The sequence below is a fragment of the Microtus oregoni genome, unplaced genomic scaffold (assembly GCF_018167655.1).
Source record: "Microtus oregoni isolate MIOR12 unplaced genomic scaffold, Mior012 000025F_ref0000491, whole genome shotgun sequence".
Taxonomy (NCBI): domain Eukaryota; kingdom Metazoa; phylum Chordata; class Mammalia; order Rodentia; family Cricetidae; genus Microtus; species Microtus oregoni.
In genome coordinates, this window is record NW_024543084.1 from 17,282,720 (window position 1) to 17,304,228 (window position 21,509).

Genomic DNA, 21,509 nt, shown 5'->3' on the forward strand with positions numbered 1-21,509 from the left:
AGGTGATTTTGTAAACAACTACAGTTACGAATTTAAGAATCTAACAAGAGTTCTAAGTAAAAGTTGGAGCTAACATTGTTATTTAAAATAATGACCTTTTCTGCTGGGGGTGGGGTCAGGAAACTGCCTATGAGGGAATAATGTATTTCTGGAAATGTACTTGTCTGAATTCTCTTTAGTCTATACAATTGTGTGTTTTAAAAGAGAGAAGTGAATCTTTTTTTGGGTACAAAAATATATATTTTAATAAAATACCTTTTTGAGTGAGAATCACATTCTCTAGACACAATCTAGACTGTAATATATGTAAATCAATATATATGTGGTTACAGTATAACATGAAGCAAATAAAGTAAGAAAGGCTACATACATATATAGAATGAGGACACAGGAGTTACAAAAGGGGACGAAATGCTAACTGTTTTTCTAGTTCTAATTCTGTTGTGGATTTTCTGGTCTTGGTGATAAATAAGTATTAAGATACAACTGATGCTGAAAATACAAAGTTTAATATGAAGTTCCACAGCTTTCATATAAATGTCTTATTCTGGCTATGGAGAAGTTCATCTACTTGTACTGGCTAATTTTGTTGCATGATGTTTTTATTTATTTGCAAGTGATTTTATAATAAAGCTTATAAGAAACAAATAAAAAAGAAAGACATGCAAGGGTACAAGTGCATGGTCTTTTAATCTCTAACTATAAAATTTAACAGATGAAGAAAGCAAAGATAAACACAAGAGACAGAGGTCATATGCAAGCTCAGACCCACAGACCAACAATGGCAAACTGTGACCTGTGCCCTAGTCTTTTCCCCCACACCTAGCACCCATCGTTGGCTTTAATTAAAACTGGTAAATTTTAAGCATATATCACAAGCAGCTTTAGAAATGGTAAGTATTTATCTATGATTTTTTCAGCATCCAAGACTTTCGTCACCATCATGTTTACACTCACCTGACTGTGGGGTCACTACTAGAGCTCTGGTGTAATAAACAAGACCATGGTGAACACCTTCAGACATGTTTCTATAGAGTTTTTATTAAGGCCCTAGGACAAGCCTTTGGAAGGTGGATTGAATAAAAGTGTATGTAGAAAAGCATATATAAAGAACCGGGCCACCAAGGATCTGCTGCTAAGTTTAAATGGACCCGTGTTCTCAAACAGGGCTCAACCCATCACAATCACTTCTCTCTGCTTGCACAGTGCACCAGACGGCAGCTCATGGTTGTGCTCTGCCCTTCCCTCATGCCCATCCAGGTAGCTGTTTTCTGTAGATTTTAGTTGGCATTTTCTTTGTTCTATCTTTTTTCCCTCCTGCCTCCACTTCCTCAGATCTGGGATAAGAGGTGTGCATTACCACCACACCTGGTTTAAACGGTGCCAGGACTGAAATCAGGGCTTTCTTCACACTAGATAAACACTCAGCTGAGCTGCATCCCTAGCCATGTGTACCACTGCCTGTTTGGGTCCTTTACTCATCTCTCTCCACTGGGACTTATGCCCTCTTCCTGCTACTATTTGAGAAACAAGAGCAGAGAGAAAAGGCACATCTATACACTAATTTGGGGAGTAGAAATAGGAATATTTAGAACAACTTGAATGTGCACATCTACATAGTTAAGGTGTATTCTCTTTTAAAAGATTTACCCTATAAATACAGAAGCATTTTGTGAGCATTTATTTATTTTACTTTTTGGTGTTTCAAGACAGTTGGGGTATATCATATGAGGCGGGGAACGTGGAACTCACTCTGTAGACCACAACTCAGAGAGATCTACCTGCCTCTGCCTCCCGAGTGCTGAGATTAAAGACGTGTGCCACCACAGGTGAAGTTTATAAACACTTATAAAGATGATACAATTCAAAGCCCAACGAGGTACCAGTCAGTATGTGGCCTTTGATCCCTCTGTCCATCACACTTTGAAAAGAAACTGCTGTTTGCCCACTCTTCCTGGAGTTATGCTTTCCCACTCTTTCTGATTAGAGCTATGCTCACCCACTCTCCTCAACAGAGCTATGCTCCACCTTCCTGAGGACAAGCAACTGCATGCATTGAGAGCCTACTATATGGAACACACATCTATTCTCATCACTTATGTATCTGATCATTACTTATAGCAGAATGGTCTTATGGATTCTTAAAGAAACTTTGGTTTGTAGTCCCGTGCTGTGTTATTTATTTTGTGGCTCCAACTGTTCCCACTTTACCCATTTATCCCTAGCATTCGGTTGGCCCCACCACATCTGCCATACCCCAGCTGTGTTTTGGTTCATTGGTCTGTATGTTTCCTCGCTTTCTGGTACTATATATATTACAGATCCATCATGCGCACATTCTGTTCCCCGTTCTAAAATCAGTCTTTTTTTCCATGGAATTCTGGTTCCATTCATTAGATGATGCTGTTAGAAAAACCAAGATTAGTTCTAAGATTAGTTTGCTGGTAATGGACTACTGATGCTTCGCAACCTCCTCAATTAAAGAGCAAGGAATAGAAAGAGTGTGTATTATGCTCCTGCATATGCACACGTGTGTATGTGTGTACAAACATGTGTGTGCACGTAAACATGTGAGTGTATTTTTATGTGTGTGTGCATGCCTGAATATGCATGTGTGTGCATATGCATAGCACATGGGCTTTTGAGTGTTTCTGTGCATGTGCATACCTGTATGCATGCATGTGTATGTTTGAGTGTATTTGTAGACCAGGCTGGCCTCGAACTCAAGAGATCCACTTGCTTCTGCCTCCCAAGTGCTGGGATTAAAGGTGTGTGCCACCACTGCTGCACTGTAAGCATCTTTAAAATTCACATGAATTTACACTGTTATCCCCAACTCTACCATTAGCACATGGATTCTAGCTTTCCCCCTTGTTTGTTTGTAACTTCCCACTCCAGAGAGAGAGAAGCAAGCTCCCAGGCTCTGCCATCCACACCTCAGCTGTCCAGTGCCAGCACACATCCTTCAGCGCTATTTCATAGCTGTCAACCAGCTTGAAGAGCACTTGGATAGGACACAGTGCTCCTGTGTGTTTCCAGCTTCAGAATTATGCCCCACATAACTCCAGAGCTAACTCAGAGCAGCAACTTTTCCCCATGCCTCCGAAAAGAAGTAACTTCACAACTTTGTAAGCATCTGTTCTAGGGGCCTTCCATTTTCAAGTTGTAGTTTCTAGTTTGTGTGTATTGAGGTCTTGGTGCTATAACGTTCTGTGAGTTTTCACTAAGATACTGTCATGGAGCCACCATTACCCTATACAGAACTGTCTTACCCTCTTAAACATACAAATCTCAGCTAAAGATGTGGTTCACTGTTAAAGCGAGGAAAAAGCTTGAGTTCAATTATGGTACCAAAAAAAAATTTGTCAACAGAAACTCCCTGTGCTCCACCCACTCAGGCCTCCCTCCTTCTCAATCCCCTGACAACTGCTGACTTCATCTCTGTAATTTTATTTTTTCCAGAATGTCGTGGAAGGAAAAGAAAGAAAAGATAAACTTCTACACTGGCTTTCACCTTGAAATACACATTGAAAAGGCCCATGTCTATCTATGTGACTTCATAGCTCCTTCCACTTTTGTGTAAATACTATCCAGTGTGTTTGTCCATGCCCTGCTGAAGACATCTCAGCTCCTTCATTTCAGACAACTATTAACATGAACACTGCTGTTCTAGTGTGTGTGTGTGTGTGTGTAGGTTTTGAGCCTCTAGGTCAGTGCATGAGGTAACTGCTGAACCACATTTGTGCCATCCTGCATCCCCAACACTGAATGAGTTGTACTGCCCCAGGTCCTCAGCGGCTCTGCTCTGATTCAGATGCATAGGGAGCTGTTCTTGTTCCGTGCCCCGGGTGATGGACACTGAGTATCTACTCAAGGTGACGCATCTGAACTGCTGAGGAGTCTTCAGAGTGGACTGTTTCAGACAAGTGCTTTGCACTGTCTGTATCTATCTTTATTCTCTTAAATGCGCCTTTTGCATAATGGAAGTATCTTAGTCTTAATAAATTCACTAATTTTTTTCTTTCACAGGTTGTCTTTTGGTCTCTAACAGCTCACCATCAAATCCAAGGGCATAGAGATTCCCGGCCTATGTCTTCTCCTAAAAGTTTACATCTGAGTATCTGACCTATTTTGAGTTAATTTTTATGAAAGGCTTAAAGTCTGTATCTAAATTCACCTGCACACATGCGCATGCACACAAACACGCAGAAAGTGCACTCTTCAGCTGCCCCAGCACACTCTCGGCACACATTCCATCCCACTGGCCTAGGTTTCCATGCTCTTCTGTCAGCAGTGACTCTGCAGCGCTTTCTCTATTCCAGCATTGCACTGGGTATTGCAGGCCTCTGGTCAGTCTACACAACCTTTGGAATGCATCTGTTGGATCTCACACACAGCACTGAACCTAAATGTCAAGTGGAGAACTGACGTCGTAATGACACCACGTCTTTTCATCCATGAAGACGAAGCCTCTCCCTGTTCCTAACATCTACTCTGATTACTCAATTCAGGGCTTTATAGGTTTCAACATATAAACCATAGTTCGTAAAAATAAACACCTAAATCTTGTTTGTATTCTGACATTATTACAAACAGTGCTCTCAACCTTCAGATCCCAATTCTTCATTGCTAGTACAACTAAAGCAACCCTTTCTGTGCAGTGAACGACCTTGTGTCCCTTGCTTGTGCATCAGTGCCATGAGTTTGTAAAAATGGCTTCTTGGTAATTTTCTATAGACAGTCATGTCTATGAATAAAGTTACCTCGATTTCTTTCTCTCTCGGCCGAATGTCTTTTACTGTTCCTGGATGTCTGTGTAGTATTCACAGGAACAGCATGAGAGCACATCGTCTTACCATCAGGATCATCCAGGCTTACGGTTGCTGTGGAATTCTCTAGAAAGTCAAAGAAGTGCCCCTTTCTAATTTGATTATTTTTTAAAATCATGTATAAATGTTGGATTTTATATTTTTTTTCTTATTCTGCCTGTTAATAGAATATTTACCCTAAATTTTTGAAATGTTGAAAAGACCATTTGGTCATGAAACTAAATAAGTTTTTATACATAGAGACTATCATTGCTGTAACTGATTTGGGCTGTATAGCTAGCACTTGTTTGGCAGGAGCATCCTCAAGGATCTGCCCACTTTTCAGAAAAAAAGCACAACCGCCTTCCTGGACTTGCCACTCCCTCCTCCCCCCTCCCTCCATCTTTAGAGATGCTCTGACAGCATCACCTACACCTGCTCTCTCCATAGATGCTGTGCCTTGCTGCTTGCCTGTGGCTAAGACCTATGGACCCATTACCAGCTCTGTTCCGGCAGCCTGAGCTCTGCATTACCTCACTCTTGAAGTGCACTTCCAGACTCTGCCCTTCTGGAATGTTCTTCCTGCTCTTAGATTTCTTCACCCAGTCTCATGTGTGAACCTCGTCCTCTGCCCACACAAACATCAGTAGTCCTCAGTTCTTGGTCTCATTTTTCCGAGTCCCCCTTGAGCACACTGCTGGCCTGACATTCTCTTAAGCTTCAGTCCCTCGCTTCTGCTTTACCTTCCTTCTAAGCAGTGCGTTTAGCCACAGCACAGACTTTCTGAAGCTAATGAATCATTTCCTCTGGGCTGACTACAGCTTCTCATTTCATCTTCAAAACCCACTTGAGATGATCCATGAGTCAGATGAGTGCAGAGGCCAGAAGCCAGTCCAATATCCTATAGCTAACAAGCAGTGGCTAAGGCTCAAACTTGGCTTCCCTGCACACACTTCAAGGCAGCACCAAACCCCCAAATCAAATGCAATTCATGTACGTGTACTTTCTAGAAGCAGGTTCAGCTGTGATATTGTCAGGTCCTCCTAGTAACACGGAAGGCCAGGATAAACTCCTCGGGGTAGAGACATAACAGACCTTGGGTGAGCCTGGATGAGCTCTACCATCCTGCTACTCTGTGAGTAAACTCTGAGGCACTCAGATCCCATGGAGGAGCAATTGAACTGAGCAGGAAACTTGTACTAGGTCCCAAATCCTCCAGCAACATCCTTCTAGCCTTCTGATCTTCAGATTTTTTTTCCTAGAACCCCTCTGAAATATCTGCAGCCTACTACTGCCAAACTTCCTGTTACCCTTACAACAGCTCTGTAAGGTGGGTGCTGTTGCTATTCTTGGGTGCGGATGAGGAAACTGAGGCTCAGAGAGGTCAGTGGGCTGCTAGCTCTTATCTGGAGTCTGATAAGGAGTCTCATCGTCACATGGTTTAAGTCCACCCATAAGTGGACCAGTGAGCTCATCCCAAAGACAGCAGTCCCAGCAGTGGGCCAAGGCTGGCCTCTGGCCAGTTTTCAAGCCAAAGCTTCCAGGCTGTGTCCAGAAGCTCTGGTTCTCCATGACCTGCATTTCCTGGAGCGTTCTGCTTGAGAAAACATGGCTTAGCTTCTGGATCACTGTACCACTTGGTCTGGGTGGACACAATATAATTGTTTGCCACACAGTTATACTGACTTTGCCAAACTGACCTGGCACCCCTGTGTAAAACAGATCACAGTGTCCCCAAGGACCCACCCTCTGTGAGGTCCATGGCTGCCTAGAGGTGGGGTTGGCTCCCAGTCAGAGTTTTGTTAAGGAAACTATGAGTCCTCTGACATTGTGCACACATCTGGCTTTTTCTTTTCTTCTTCCTTTTTTGTTTTGTTTTTGAGACAGGGTTTCTCTGTGTAGTCCTGTCTGTCCTGGAATTCAGTCTGTAGACCAGGCTGGCCTCAAACTCAGAGATCCACCAGCCTCTGCCTCCTGAGTGCTGGGATTAAAGGTGGCACCACTACACTGGACTTCTTTTCCTTTTTTTTAATATTAAGCTCAGTTTGAAAGGAAAAGATTTTCAATACAGAAAGAAATCACTTCTCTATTTAAACAAACTGTGAAGCCTATCACACCTCATCAAACAAACAAACAATGCCAGCCCCAGCTTTGATCTTCAGACTACAAGTCAGTGCCTGCCTGAGGCTCCTGCCGTCCATGGACAGATGCAGAGGCTGCAGATGGCTGCAGAGGCTGAGCAACAGTGATGTACAGGGCCAGGCATTTCTGAAAGGTAAGGCCCAGCTGAAACCGAGACCTCAAGGAAATGTGGGCCCAAGCACCCAGAGGGTCAGCCAAACAATAATGCAGCCTTTAGGTCACTGTGCTCATTGAGAAGAATCCACTATGGAGGTTGGTTTTGCAAAAGGAACCTGTGGGAGCTTACTATCAAAGTACATGCTCTGGAGGTTCTGGTGGAGAAATCAGAAGCACTGTTCCCTTCAACTGGTCCATTTGCCTCTGAGTTTCTCATTTGCTCCTAGGAGCCCATATCTTCCACTGCAGGCGGTAGGTAGCTCTTCATACCTGGATATAGCAAGCTTTCTTGTTGGACTATCTTTGGATTGCTAGCCCACAAATAATGACCTGGAGACTTATTATTAATCATGAAAGCCTGGCCTTAGCTTACTTAGGCTTTTTCCCAACTAGCTCTTACAACTTAAATTAATCCACTTATATTAATCTATGTTCTGCCACATGAGGTCACCTCTCTTCCATCTTGTACCTCCTGTTTCCTCTCCGTGTCTGGCTGGCAACTCCACCTTTCTTCTTCCCAGAGTTCTCTCTCTGCCCAAAAGCCCTACCAATACTATCTTGCCTAGTTATTGGGCATTTAGCTCTTTATTAAACCAATCACAGTGACACATCTTCACATTCCAGAGTGCTAGCTGGACCAAGTCAGCATAGAGAGTGTGGGGTCAGGTGGGTCAGGACACGAGGAGGAGCAACTCCAGAAGCATCTCCTGACCATCCACTCACTGCTTCACATGTTCACCGAGGGCCCTTTACACACAAACCTAACACTGACAAGGTAGTAGGGACATGATGAATAGGACAGGACACACAAAACAAAAACAGTTGAGTTGAGGACCACATGGAGAAATGAGGGGATATGTGATGGGAAGACCTCAGACAGGCTGGTTGCTCCCTGCAGAAGTGATGCTCAGGCTAAGATCTGACTTAGAGTTAAGCAGAAAAAAAGAGTCTTGGACCAAGAACACAGGCCATGGGAACCAGGGGCCTACTGGGACATAGATATGGCAGAGAGGGCAGGCCATGATGCTGGAGCCTGGAGAAGAAAGGAGGCAGAGAAATGAGGCAAGAAGGGAAAGCAGAGGCTAGATTCCCCGCCCCTGACCTCCCAGAACCTGAGCTTCTGTACGGTGGCATCAGCACAGGAAAGGAATGTTATTACTCACTTTGTGAACCAGACTGAATGGATAAATGGATGGCAGTGGGTGGTCAGGAAAGAGCTCTGGGACCCAGGGCCAAGAAGCTTGGACTAAACCTTGAGGGCTACAGGTACAGTGAACTGCCATGAGGACAGAACACTGCAGGGACGTTGCTTACCTGGTTGAACCTCCGGGTAAAGGCCACAACATTAGGGGCAAGACTGTGTTTCTCCTTCTTACTCCATCCGCAGCTGGCCAATTCCTGGGAAGCACAGAGTGGGTGTCAACAGGAATTCAGTAAGGATGCAAAATACACAGGCATCTGGCTGTAAGGTGAGCACAGAGGTGGGCAGGGCTGAAGCTTGGCTGTACCTAAACTCAGCAGATGGAGGAGGAAGGCTGGGTCTGAGGTGAGGATACACACAGGCAGACTCGGGGGAACAGCAGAGACATGGAATACTCTCCCCTATAACTCCAATTTCCCAAGATTTCTTTGCCAAAATATTTACTACTGTCATTCTGTCAGCATCTCAGGGACAAAGAGAAGAAGCCTTCTTATAGTGCAGACTGTCTGTGGAGGGGTGTAAGTGTTTAATCCCGTAGGACCCACCCTGTCCTGGACATGGCTCCAGGGCTTTAGGCTAGCTGAAAATTAAAACTAGCTGAAGAATCTTACATTTTGTTGTTCACATGATATCCTCCATTCTTGTAACCAGGAAAAGTCCTTGGCCAAACCCTCAACAACCAGAGACACTTCTGGGATTTCCTGGGATTCCTTCCTGAAGCTGACCCCTTCCATCTCTTGTACCCCCAAAGAGACCGAAGAGAAAATTATCACTAGTGTGGGAGCATATATCCACTTTCCCAGCAGGTTTAGCAGTGTGATTTGATGAATCAAAGTGGCTAAGTTTTAGCTGTCACCAAGGCTAGCTCCTGTGTGGACAACAGGAGCAATTGTGTGTGATCATGTAGAGGCAGGCAAGCACAGGTTAGAGTTCAGCAACCCAGGACTCCACTTGGTATGGGCTGTGCACACGCCCGTCTTTTAATATTGTGCCTGACAGCCCAAGACTTCACACCTGCATGTACCATACACATCCCTCTTGAATAATCTACCTAGCAACCTGCTAGAGAGCTAGAGTGCCCACCTTCGCTGAGCTGCAAGCGCTCCCTTCCTTGAACAACAGCATAAATTTCTCTTGCCATTTAACAACCATTAGACAAACAAATTGTATTAAATCATACTTCATTTATATCCAGGTATGAGGCTGCTGGCCCAATCCAGCCTGAACTAGTTTAAGTACCTGAACAATAAGGCAAACTGTGTCCTCTAAGTGAACTTTTGGGGACTATCCCGTATTTACCATGCCATGCCTGTACATAATTAAGTAGGCATATGACTAAAATCAGATGCATTATGGGAAAAGACATGTACAGTAAATGAAAGTTTACATAATGTAAACCTGCCAATCAAAACAGAGAACAACCCATGATACAGCCCTTAGCAACCAAACTCCTTCTCTTGAACCCCATAAAAGGAAGCTCCAAATAATAATCAGAGATCTTGAGTCCCCTATTCGCAAGGCCACTCTCACTCTTGACAGAATGTTTCTTCCTGTAGTGAATATTATTTTGATCCAATAAAGTTTCCTTGCCACTTTTGTAATCTGAGTCAACCTTTATTTCAACTCTTTAAATAAGGGGCCAAAAACTAGGAACCATCAGGGACAACTTGGAGACTATTAAGGCCAAGGCAAGGCCAGCATCTCCAGCCTGTGCTGTTGGGTGCCCTGACAGAGAAGAAAGGGAGGGACGACATTCTCAACCTACACTTCTAAGACCTTCTGATTCCTACCAGGACTCTTCCTCATTAGCAACTTTTTTTAAAGTACACACCTGGAACATTTTAAGGATTTTCAGTGAGAATAGGCTGTCAACCAGCTGGAACAAACATGTATCAAGAAGTCGGAGGTTGGGAAAGTGGAAACAGACAAAGGAAAAACTTGCTGGCCGGACAGTTATGTCTGCAGCAAGCATTCATCAGGGCATCTCAGGACCCAGTGATGAGTCCCAGCCAGGCACACTTGGGAAGCCGGATGTAACCAAACTGTGGCCTGCTTGGCTGAAAGATGAACTGCCCGGATATGGGGACACTTGAAGATCAACCAGGAACTGAGACACACCTCTTTCTGGCTGCCTCACATCTATGAGCAGCTACTATCACCCCCATGAGGACAGTGAGCTAGGACCTGGTCAAGTCTATTTCAGCTTCACAATTTTAGATCCAAGTCTGAAGGCAGTGATATAAACTAGCAAACACTAGCACCTGACAGATGCAACTGGAGTAGATGAACAGGTAGCACCCATGCAGGCAGGCAGCAAACACACAGGCCCTTCTTACAGTGTTTCTCATAAAAATCACTACCACACCTCATTTAACAAGTGGTGCTGTGTTCGTTCTCCTGAATGAATGCTGTGACTCCAGTTCTCAGACTCACACCTGAGTCAATCTCAGTGCTGTAGAGCTCACCTGTTTGCTGTCTGCACTTTGTGTGAAATGTGTACCTGGATTCATTTCCAGCACACAGTTCACCCGCCTCAATGGAATTTACTCCCCCACTGTGCACACACACACCATTAAGCATATATTATATTACTGCCCTGTTAGAGTTTGTCAAGACAAAGGCCTCTCTCTCCTAGGATCCCCAATGTCAATGCTGATAAACTGGGTTATAATAAAATATAAAACCAGTGCATTTAAACAACATTCAGGGATTAGGCTGCTTAGTGTCCAGTCTCTGACTGATGGTGTTTCCCTCCATAATTTTCCCTGCATACAAAAATAAACAGCTGTAGCAGGAAGTGTGTGAATGTGTGTGCTCGGGAAGGATGTATGTGTATATGCATGTATATGTATACGTTTAGTTCAGACTACATGTTCTTATTTTGCACCATGACTACCTGGGAAGACACCTGGAAGATAAGTGGCGCGGATCCACAGTTAAAACCAACCCCAGTCCTGGCTGTCCACACCCCAATGGTATGGTATCTGTCTTTGTAGAACTTCTATTCTTATAGGACATAGGACATGGGATGCCTAGACCATGTGGGCACTTGACAGATGTCTTCCCCCAGTAGTGGGGGTACACACTGGAGGGAGTGTAGCAGGAGCTGTGCTCAGCATCAGCTCCAACACCAAGTGCCCCCTTCCTTCTCTCCTCCCACTACTGTCTTGAAATGGTTTCTAGATCTCTTTTCACCAAAGTCATGCAGTCAATAGTCAGGGCAGGCACTTCACACTGCTGCCCTGAATTTATTCACTTTCAATGTCTCTGAGACCTACATTTGAACACTGCTGGGTTGTTTTATTTTGGAGGATTGACAATTCTCTAGGGAGCCCTATACACTAGAAGACTGGGCACCTTTCAAATGAAAACCTCAGCAGTGCGAAACACTGTCTGAGAGGTGCTTTGACTGCCTGGTTTGAGCAAAGAGCCTCAAGTAGAGAGGCCTCACTCTGAATCCCAGCCCTCCACCCTGTAACCAAGGTCCTACACACTGGTTCCATCCCTGAGGAGTGACTCTGCTGGCCCACAGCAGGCACTGGAGTACCTTTTGACGGAATAAGGTCTGAGCTCCTTGGCACTGGAACCTCCACCCTCCGCACAGAAAGATTATCAAGATGTCAGGTGGAATCAGATGGCTCTATCTACACTACGACACTCTCTGGGCCAACTCCTTGGCACTCTTCCCCTTCCATGTTTGGCCCTGTAGGATTACAAGAGATTTCATCTGTGTAAATGCAGGAAAAATGTGAAGGAACAGAACAACACTCTTCCAGTCACTAAGGTCTAAAAAGATTCTCGCTATAGAACCAAGATGATTGTGATCAACTTAACATTCACCAGAGAAGACAAGGCTGGCTCTAAGGTTAACACTGACCAGAGGAGACAAGGCTGGCTCTAAGGTTAACACTGACCAGAGGAGACAAGGCTGGCTCTAAGGTTAACACTGACCAGAGAAGACAAGGCTGGCTCTAAGGTTAACACTGACCAGAGGAGACAAGGCTGGCTCTAAGGTTAACACTGACCAGAGGAGACAAGGCTGGCTCTAAGGGTTTGAAAAAGGGTTTGGGTCGAGGCTGGGAAGGTCTGGCAGCTCTAAATCCTGGATGTGCCAAGGTTGAACATGGCCCTTCCAATGCCCTAGATCTACAGACTGTTTGGCTGTCCGGCTCTGACTCTGGGCTGAGGTCAAGAGGGTGCGGGAGGAGACTAAGAGCAGTCTTCTGGGTTTTGCTCTCCCTCGTGCACATTCCCTGAGTCCACCAGAAAAGAGAAACTGTGAGGAGGAAACTTGTGCCACCTGCAGTTCTCCTGGCCTCCTTGGTCTCCCTCTCAGAGGTCAAGGACCTGGCCCCATCCACCATTTAGCTTTCCCAGTGGTCTCTCCAATCTTCAACCTCCTCCACTCTTGTTTCCCTTCCTGCTGCATGTGAGTGCACATTAAGCCTCACTCAATATTAATCAGATGCCTGGCCACACCCCCCATCTCTTTCAGCCCCCTTCCTTCTCCTCCACAGCAGAGTATCATCAACTATCATCCCTTCCCCTCCTGCATGCCTGCTCTCCTGCCACTGCTCTTTCCTCCAGCAATGTCAACTCCTGACTGGGATGCCATGGCCCTACACTGTGCTCTGAATCTCTCTACCTGACTGGCCTTGTCCTCCAGGATTTTCCAGTACTCATTTCTTATGCAGGCTCCAAACCCTACCTGGAACTGTCCACGCTTGCCTCCTATATACTGCTGCTTGGTGTAGTAGATACACGCATGCCATGTTCCTGTGGCACCCATGTTCCTGTCCTAAGCTCAACCAAGAGTCCAAGTTCCTTGTTGGCCACATATTCCTTGGCTCCCACAGGGTACCTCAGTTTCTGTAGGCCCAGACCCAAAAGGGTGTGTCTACATAGCTGCCATAAATAAAAATCTCAGTAACACAGGATTCATTTAGACACTCTGCCAGTCAAAGGCAAGTGTTCATTACTAGCACTGTCTATGGAAAGACCTCTAATTAGCACAAAATCAACTTTCTTTTAACAGCCTCGCCTGTGTGCATTCTTAAGCGACAGTGTCAACATGGTCTTACTCATCTGATATAGCATCTCTGAGTCCCACAGTCAGGTGAGCCCACCTGCTCTGAGTCCCATATTGAGGTGAGCCCACCGCTCTGAGCTTAGGGCTCTGGATGTCAGATACCATGGCATGCTCTAATAAAGGCCTAACCCTGACTTGTGCATGGAGCATGAGAAAATCTGTAAGAAGAGCTCTGGGGAAGACTGACCTCCATGGCATCTCAGCCTCCAGATCACAGGAAGCTAGTACCAACAGGCGGGCTTAATTCCAACTGCAACCTTCTCCAAGTCAAATTCACTCAGTATGTCCACAAGGAAAACACAGCACCTCAAGGAAGAGCTACCATGAGGCTGGCACCAGCCACCGGTACCGTTCCACCTCTATGCACCACTACAAGCTTTCTCCTGCCTCCTCCCACCCCACCTTCTGGCAGAAGAAAAATAAAAGCAATAGAAACAAAGGGGAAAATGGCTAGGTTTACTCACGGAGATTCTTCAGAGGAGCTGGCAGACAAAGGCACCACAAGAGGAGGTCACTGAGCAGTGGGAGCAAGGCCAGCCTAGACTGGGGTGGAGTCTCCCTGAGAAAGGGAATACATCAGAGCTGGCCTCTGCTGGAGTGTAAGGGTGAGTATAGGAGACAGACAAGCAACAGAGGAGCCAGCAAGTCCTTGAGGGACATACAGGCCTTGCCACCCACAGGAAGTCATCTTAGAAAGTTACACACAAATGAAGGGTCCCGGGGTAGAAGCAGGAACATTAACTCTCCAGGAGACCCTTCCACTGGTGCCTGGCAGAGAGTTGGCTTTAGTCTCCTAGGTGAGTACTGAAGGTATATGCATCACAGAAAGGCCAGGGAATAGAATGGATAGGAGACAATGGTTAAGTGGACCTGGTAACCCTTCACTCTGTGGTCCAGGACAAGTCACTGACTCTCCATGCCTGTCTTTACTCACCTGAAAATGGCCCTGAATCCATGGCCACAGTTCACTGAGCAAGCCTGACCTCACCTGAGAACAGCACCCACCACCTAGACTAGTTCTCAGCCATAAAGGCTAGAGGAGCCCACATTTGTATGTGCTTAGAACAAAGGCTGGCACTTTCAACCTGTTGCCTAAATTAGCGAAACAACAATCCCAAGGAAAGGAGCAGTGGACAGGGAGAAACGGGGCTAAGACCCTAGGTCAAGAGCCTAGAGTCTACGGGATTCCAGGCCTGCCAAAGCCTAAAAGGAGGACCCAGGTCAGCTAGCATGGGCTGCAAGATTTCCTAGGCACGCACTACATGCCAGCAACTGTGCTAGGTGTCATCCCTCTGCACCTCGTAACTGTTCTCCATCTTCGAGTGTGTCATCATCCTCACACAGCCTTCACCACTGCTCTGGCCAACGATCTCTAAAGAGAAACAAGCAGAGAGCTGATCTGTTCAGGCAGCAGTCAGGCAGGGTAGTTAAGTCTCCATTCTTACCTAAGCCAGCGCAGGGCTGCTGGCCTCCAGAGGCTCCAGCAGATGTGTGGCAATCAGGCGTCACTACTACTGTACAGGACAGTCGCTTTACAGCTATGCTGTGCTCTAATGACTATTTTATAAAACAGAGGTTTTCTCCAGTCTAAGTTCAAATGTCAAAGCAGTATGGCCTCACAAATGGTTTGCACAACAAACCACGGTCTGCCCAGCACCAACCATGGGTATAACATTATTCACCTAAAATACTACCACCTGCCAATTAATCAAATTAAGTCAAGAGTATATGGACATATCAAAACCATAAAAAAAAAAGAGTCAGGCCTGTGAAGTTATCAAACATACCAGATCAAGAAATGGTGCGATACCCTGTCCTGGGTTATATAAAAGAGACACCTAACACCGGATGCAGGTTCATCTTTACTGGAACTTAACTGGCTTAGACTCTCCTAGACAACACACCTCTAGGGAATGTCTGTAGGTGTTTCTGGAGGTTTAACTGAAAAGAAAGCCCACAATGAATGTGGGTGGGACACCATCCCGTGGGCTGAAGTCCCAGACTAAACAGAAGGGAAAAGGGAGAAAGTCAGATGAGTGCTACGGCCCAGTTTCCTGGTTGGCGGATGACAATGACCAGGCTACTCCCACTACCATGACTTCCCACCATAATGGATGACATTCTTCTGAACTGTAACCCAGAATAAACCTGTCCTCCCATGGTCACAGCAACACCCCCATCACCATCACCAGACTATCAGGTGCCTGCATCACATGATCAACAGGCAGTGAACGCCCAACTCTGTCCCCAGGCCTTCCACTTGACATGACACCCCTGCCTGGGGCGGCTCACTTAGTGCATACCCAGCCCTGCACCTCCAACTCTCAGACTAGGTTATGGCATCTCTTTCCTAACCACTGCAGTGACCCCCTGCATCTGCAGCGGCTCCTACTTCTTCCCTTAGTAAGGCCTCTCTGATGCTTGTGTGGTACTAACCTGTCTCTCTCTCTCTCTCTTACTCTGTGTCTCTCTCTGTCTCATTCTGAAGACAATTATGTGACCTGAGAGTTAATAATTAAGACTGGAATAAAAGATCTTGTATGTGCCAGCGGCCAAGTCTGCCAAGTGCTTCAGAAGTTTTTAGTGAACTGAAGACAATGAAATCAATGTCAACTGTGATTTTCTTGTTGCTCAATAAATTCTGATATTACAGAAAGACAAACACATGTTCACCCTTTTCCAATAAAACCTACTCATGACAAGGTGCCAGTCAAGAAGACAGCTGGGTGACAGGATATAACTTACTATAGAGTGCCTAGGCAAGGGCTCCTAAGGGTCTCAGTGGGCATCAAAGCTGACTCAGGGATCTACCAAGTCAGAAAGGGGCATGTGGCCCCTGGCTGCAAAGGCAGAGATAAAAGGGACTGTAGTCATGAGCTTTTCTAGGAGCAGAGATTCAGGACAAACAGCAGGGTTTACTGCATGCCAAACGGCCCAAGGTCTCTGGCAGGTATATCTGCAAGTTACCAACTGAATCCATATGGTGACATGGGTCTAGTATCATCTCTTTATGATAGACAAGGCTCAGGGAGACTGCCACTTAACCTAAGGTTACAGTTAGTAGGAAGTGGAACTGGTACTCACCAGGGCCCTTCCAAAGAGCCCTATCTACTGAAAGAACACATCCTCTCCCTGGCTCTAGTAGATGCTAATGGCTCTGAATACAACAGGAATGGTTTTGTATGTGTCACTGTCCACACAAGTGAGACTCTTCCTTCTGTCATACTCAGTGAGACCGGTGTAGTCAAGGGTGAAAGGGCAATAGTCTTAGTCTGTGACTGAAATTGGGTTTCTGCCCATCACCTGTCCTCATGTTAAACCCCCAAAGCCCCAAACCACCGACAGATACTGCTACATTGAATCCAGGCAACACATGTGAGAGGCACATTGCTCCTGCAATGCCTGATACAGCCCAGGAGGAAAAGATAAACTCAAGCTGGTCAAAAGGATGGAGGTGGAAGGGCTCCACCCTTCAATGAGTGACTTCACAATAGCTCTGGAAATCAGTTTGGTTTTTACCTGGAAGCAGAGCCCATGGGCAGGCTATGTCAGGAGATGCTGGGAGTCAGGAGCCTGCTGCCTGGGGTTGGGATGTGGGAGGCTGGGCTCAGAGAGGCTCTTGGTTACATTACCATGGGCAACAAGAAGAGAATGAGAGTCAGCCAGGGGATAGGAGCTCAGACAGAATAGCCATCAGGGGAAAACAGGATGGAGAAGTTTAGGTTCCCCTGTAATACCCCAGAATAAATCTCAACACATACTGGCATTTGGGGTTCTATACCCTGCAAGTCCATCAATGCAACGTCTTCATGCAGGGTGGCTATAGTTCAGTTAGTATCCTGCCCTGGCCACACAGAAGGGAAAGAACAGACATAAGAACAAGCCAGCAGAAACAGAGAAACCAGAACAATGAAGCAAAAGACAGGTAAAAAACAAACAAACAAACAAACAAAAACCCTAGCCACAGAGTAGGAAGAGGATCCAAAAATAAAAACACTGCTATAAGAAAACACGAGGGACTAAAAGATAGCAAGATTTTTTTAATTTGCTAAGATTTCTTTTTAAAAGATCCATATGCAATATACAAAAAACTGTTACATTCAATACTAAGAAATCATTCTATTTTCTATAAAAACTAGCCATTTTTGATTTCTGAGAACCTTTTTCTAAGAGGATGTGTAGAGAGCAGGTAACACACAAACTGATGACAGACTTGCAAGCTAAGAAGAGGCATAGCCCAGCTGTGTGTTTCAACCCATGCAGCCATTTGAGAAGGCAGGTGGACTCCAGCAAACCTAATGGTAGGTGTTTACCCCCTAAGGTCCTCCATCTACTCCACGCCATGCGTGCACCTTCATGGAATCTTCATTTTCCACATCCCTAGTCCACCAGCTAGTAAAGGGATAAGCAATCCTAGTCTACCCACGAAACCAAAACCACTCAATCAGAAAAGGAAACACAGTAGCAGTGCACATAGCCACTGCTTTAGGTTAAGGAAAAGGAATCACATGGCAGTGTCACATGACCTCAATCATGAAGACGTTTTGGAAATATAAAAGGATGCTGGCTGCCAGGGATACAGGCAAACTATGAAGACACGTAAGGGAACTAGGGCACTTTTTCCTGGGGCTGTGTAGTGGCTAACATGACCGCTTTCATCTCTCAGACTGCATGAAGTCAACTTCACTAAGCATAACTAAGAGTCTAATCAGGGAACTGCAAACAAGTCCCACGATGGCTACTGTGCAAAGGCTACGGAGCAGTTGGTTCAACCTGGAGCAGGATAGAGGGATGCCAGAGAGAAGAAAACAAGAGCAATTAAAGGATGATATAGATGAAACTAAAACAGAGCCTGGCCATGTCTGGATGAAGACTAAATGATGAAAGAGGCAAATATAATCTCCAGGCTTTATAAAAACCAAGGAATTCCTAACTATATATTAAAATGTTAAACATACCATTTAGCATTTTCTATATATTCACACAATATTTAAACATAGTGTATCTTGATATTTGTACCCTTGTGTATTACATGTGCATATACCCATTACAGAGCAGTTAACAGACAGACAGAAGAGAACTGTGAGCCCCAGGGAACTGTGGGTCCCTGATACAAGGTCTACTCTTTAGAATGGCCCAAGATTACCAAACACTGAAAACATCATCCAGGCCTATCACTCACTGGGCACTAAGTCATGGGTGCCAGTCACAATGACAGTGGTGCTGTTTGTTGGTGTGTCATTTTGCAGGTCCACCTAAGGAAACATGGTGTTCTGAATGTGAAGTTCGAGACTTGAGCAATGGGAAGGTGCAGCCATCCGAAGGTTCTGAGAAAGAGGGAAGATGACAGATATAACAGAGAATACAAAAAGTGGATGAAACAAGAAACCCAGATCTCAGTAAGTCAAAACTCCAACATAACCAAGAAAGAAACTAGTTTAAAGAGATCGTGAGCCGGGCGGTGGCACACATCTTTAATCTCAGCACTCGTGAGGCAGAGGCAGGTGTATCTCTGTGAGTTCGAGACCAGCCTGGTCTACAAGGGCTAGTTCCAGAACAGCCAGGGCTGTTACACAGAGAAAGCTTGTCTCTAAAAACCGAGAGAGAGAGAGAGAGAGAGAAGAGAAGAGAGAGAAGAGAAGAGAGGTCATGGTTTTTCTTCTATGGTTTGGGGGGGAATGGTACATGACACGCCACCTTTAATGAAGTTTACACTGAAATGTGCACCGCTATCATAAAGTCACAGCCGCTTATCACCTGCCAGCAGTTAGTTATAAAGGACCAGCAATCCCCACAGCAGCAAGAGACCCTCTGCACTTTCCAGAGAAATCTGAAGATCATGACCAGCTGGTCACAGGTGACATCATGTCTGAGGAGAGAGAGTTAAGGCTCAAATAGAGGCCTTATGCAGTGAGCCACTTACTAGAGGTTAGAAAAAGCTTTGTGGAAATGTGTGACTGCCAGGAACTGCCCTTTTTTGGGACAAATCTAGCTGCTATGAGGCATGAGAGGATCTGGGACTCGGGGAAAAGGAAGCAAGGGAAGAGACAGGGAGAAGGGAAGGTGAGAGGAGAAGGCATCCAAGTAGCTGGCACTGCTGGAAAGGCCCTGGCCTTGAGGATCTTGGTGACTGCTGAGGGCTGGGAAGAGGCAGGGATTCGGATTGCCAGAACTCCGGACAACAAAGAACAAGTTGATGTGCATCCTAAGGATGTTTTCTAGATACAAGTCTCCTGTGTGACTCTCTCCCTCTCAGCTCTTTCTAGGAGGAGAAAGAGGAAGAGAGGAAGGAGGAGAAGAAAAAAGACAAAGAGAAGATGAAGCCAGATGATGGTGGTACAGGCCTTTAATCCCGGAACTCAGGAGGCAAACAGTGGGTCTCTGTGAGTTCGAGGCCAGCCTGGTCTTACAGAACAAGTTCTAGGACAGCCTCCAAAGCTATAGAGAAACCCTGTCTCGAAAAAACAAACAAACAAAGATGAAGGGACAGTAGTGATGGGTAATGTAAGACATGTCTATTTTCACTCATTCCAGAATTATGGTGTATAGAGGAAATATAGCAACAGAAACATCACATACACAAAGCTCAGACTCTACAGAGGAAAGAGAGAAAGACTCTGTAGTAAGTAGAAAAAAGAGAAGTGTTCTGGGAAAGCACTGGTCAGGGTGAGGGAGGAGGATAGCTGGAGAGGGTATCTCCAGGGGCCTGCCCAGGAAACTGCCCTAGCACAGAGACTTGAAGGAATGAGGGCCATTCCCGGCAACTGTGCGGCAGAAGGGGATTCAGGCAGCAGGAAGGGCACATAGGAAGGCCGAGTTGCTGAATTAGGAGAAACTCAGCATGGCTAAGAATATCAAGAGACCGTGTGATTGAAGAGGAAGGTTTCTGGGAAAGTGATGGGAATGAGAAGGGAATAATACCAGGCCAGGCAAGCATAGAATCATATACTGAGGGGAAGTTCTCCCCTGAGTGTTAGGGGGGTCTATACCCTGACAACAGGAGCAAGAACAGTAGGGTGGGCCAGGCAAGCATAGAATCATATACTGAGGGGAAGTTCTCCCCTGAGTGTTAGGGGGTCTATACCCTGATAACAGGGGCAAGAACCGTAGGGTGGGCCAGGCACACAGGTTACTTCTGCTGAGCCCACATCTGGCTGGTGACAGCAATGGGTACACCCATTATCTCCTGGGAGAGAAACACTTCAGCCACTTGAAACAAACACCTGCTGGAAGCTGAGGTGGGGAAAGGAAGGAGGCAGTGCCCAGGAGAAGGCAGCTTGTCAGTTTCAGGACTTCACCAGACACATCCCACAGGTGGGAGGGCAGTCAGTGGGAAGAGAGTTGAGTGTATGCATGGGGTGGTCACTGAATGAACAGGAGTAAACTGTCTTCCTTGGCTTTCAGTTCTTTCTATAGAACAACAACTCATTTACAGCCACTACTGTTTTAGCAAATCCTTAACTACTGTCTACTTGGAAAACATGCACTAGATTTAGGGTCACGATGATGCAAATTTCCCAAAACATTCCCTCTGCAGCCCTCATCCAGCATAGTTCTGCACAATTAGATCCAGCTGTCTGTGCCTGTGGCAGCCAATAGCAGCCCTGCAGTCTCCAATCCTCACGACAGAGAAGGGGTCCCAATTAACAAAATATAGTACAGCAACCAGCAGGCCAGCCCCACAAGCCAGCAAGCCAACAGGAGTCCCACAGGGCTACACGTCCATTTCCATCCTGTCACCAGGGATGAGATGGGACACAGCATCTTTCAAATATTCTCGTTTAAAAAACAACAACAACACTTTAGGTGTTGATTATAAAAGCCATGAACAACACAGAGCACCCGTAAAGAACAATGATGTCACCATCACCCTTGCCTTGCCTTATGTCTGTGATGACCAGAACAGCATACACCAAGCACTCACTCTTTTATTCATTTATTAGATTTTTAAAATCTACCAATCCAAGTTCCCACTCCCTCCCCTCCTCCCCATCTCCTCCACACACTCTCCCATCCCACCCCATCCAATTCTTAGGGAAAGGCACATTGCTTTGTGGAAGGTCCAAGGCCCTCCCTACTACATCTAGGCTGAGCAAGGTATACATCCAAAGAG

The 21,509-nt window shown here is 45.7% G+C and overlaps 1 protein-coding gene across 7 annotated transcripts in view; it reads right to left on the reverse strand.

The window, feature by feature from the left end:
- Ralgps1 (Ral GEF with PH domain and SH3 binding motif 1) overlaps positions 1-21,509 on the reverse strand; it is a 237,828-nt gene that overhangs the window by 152,082 nt on the left and 64,237 nt on the right. For all 7 annotated transcript variants that reach the window (XR_005976336.1, XM_041674128.1, XM_041674127.1 and 4 more), the window contains one exon: positions 8,421-8,504. Coding sequence is in view for 6 of the 7 variants with exons in the window: in XM_041674128.1 (XP_041530062.1) it covers positions 8,421-8,504 (84 nt within the window). In the remaining variant the exon portion in view is untranslated. The remainder of the gene's footprint in view (positions 1-8,420; positions 8,505-21,509) is intronic.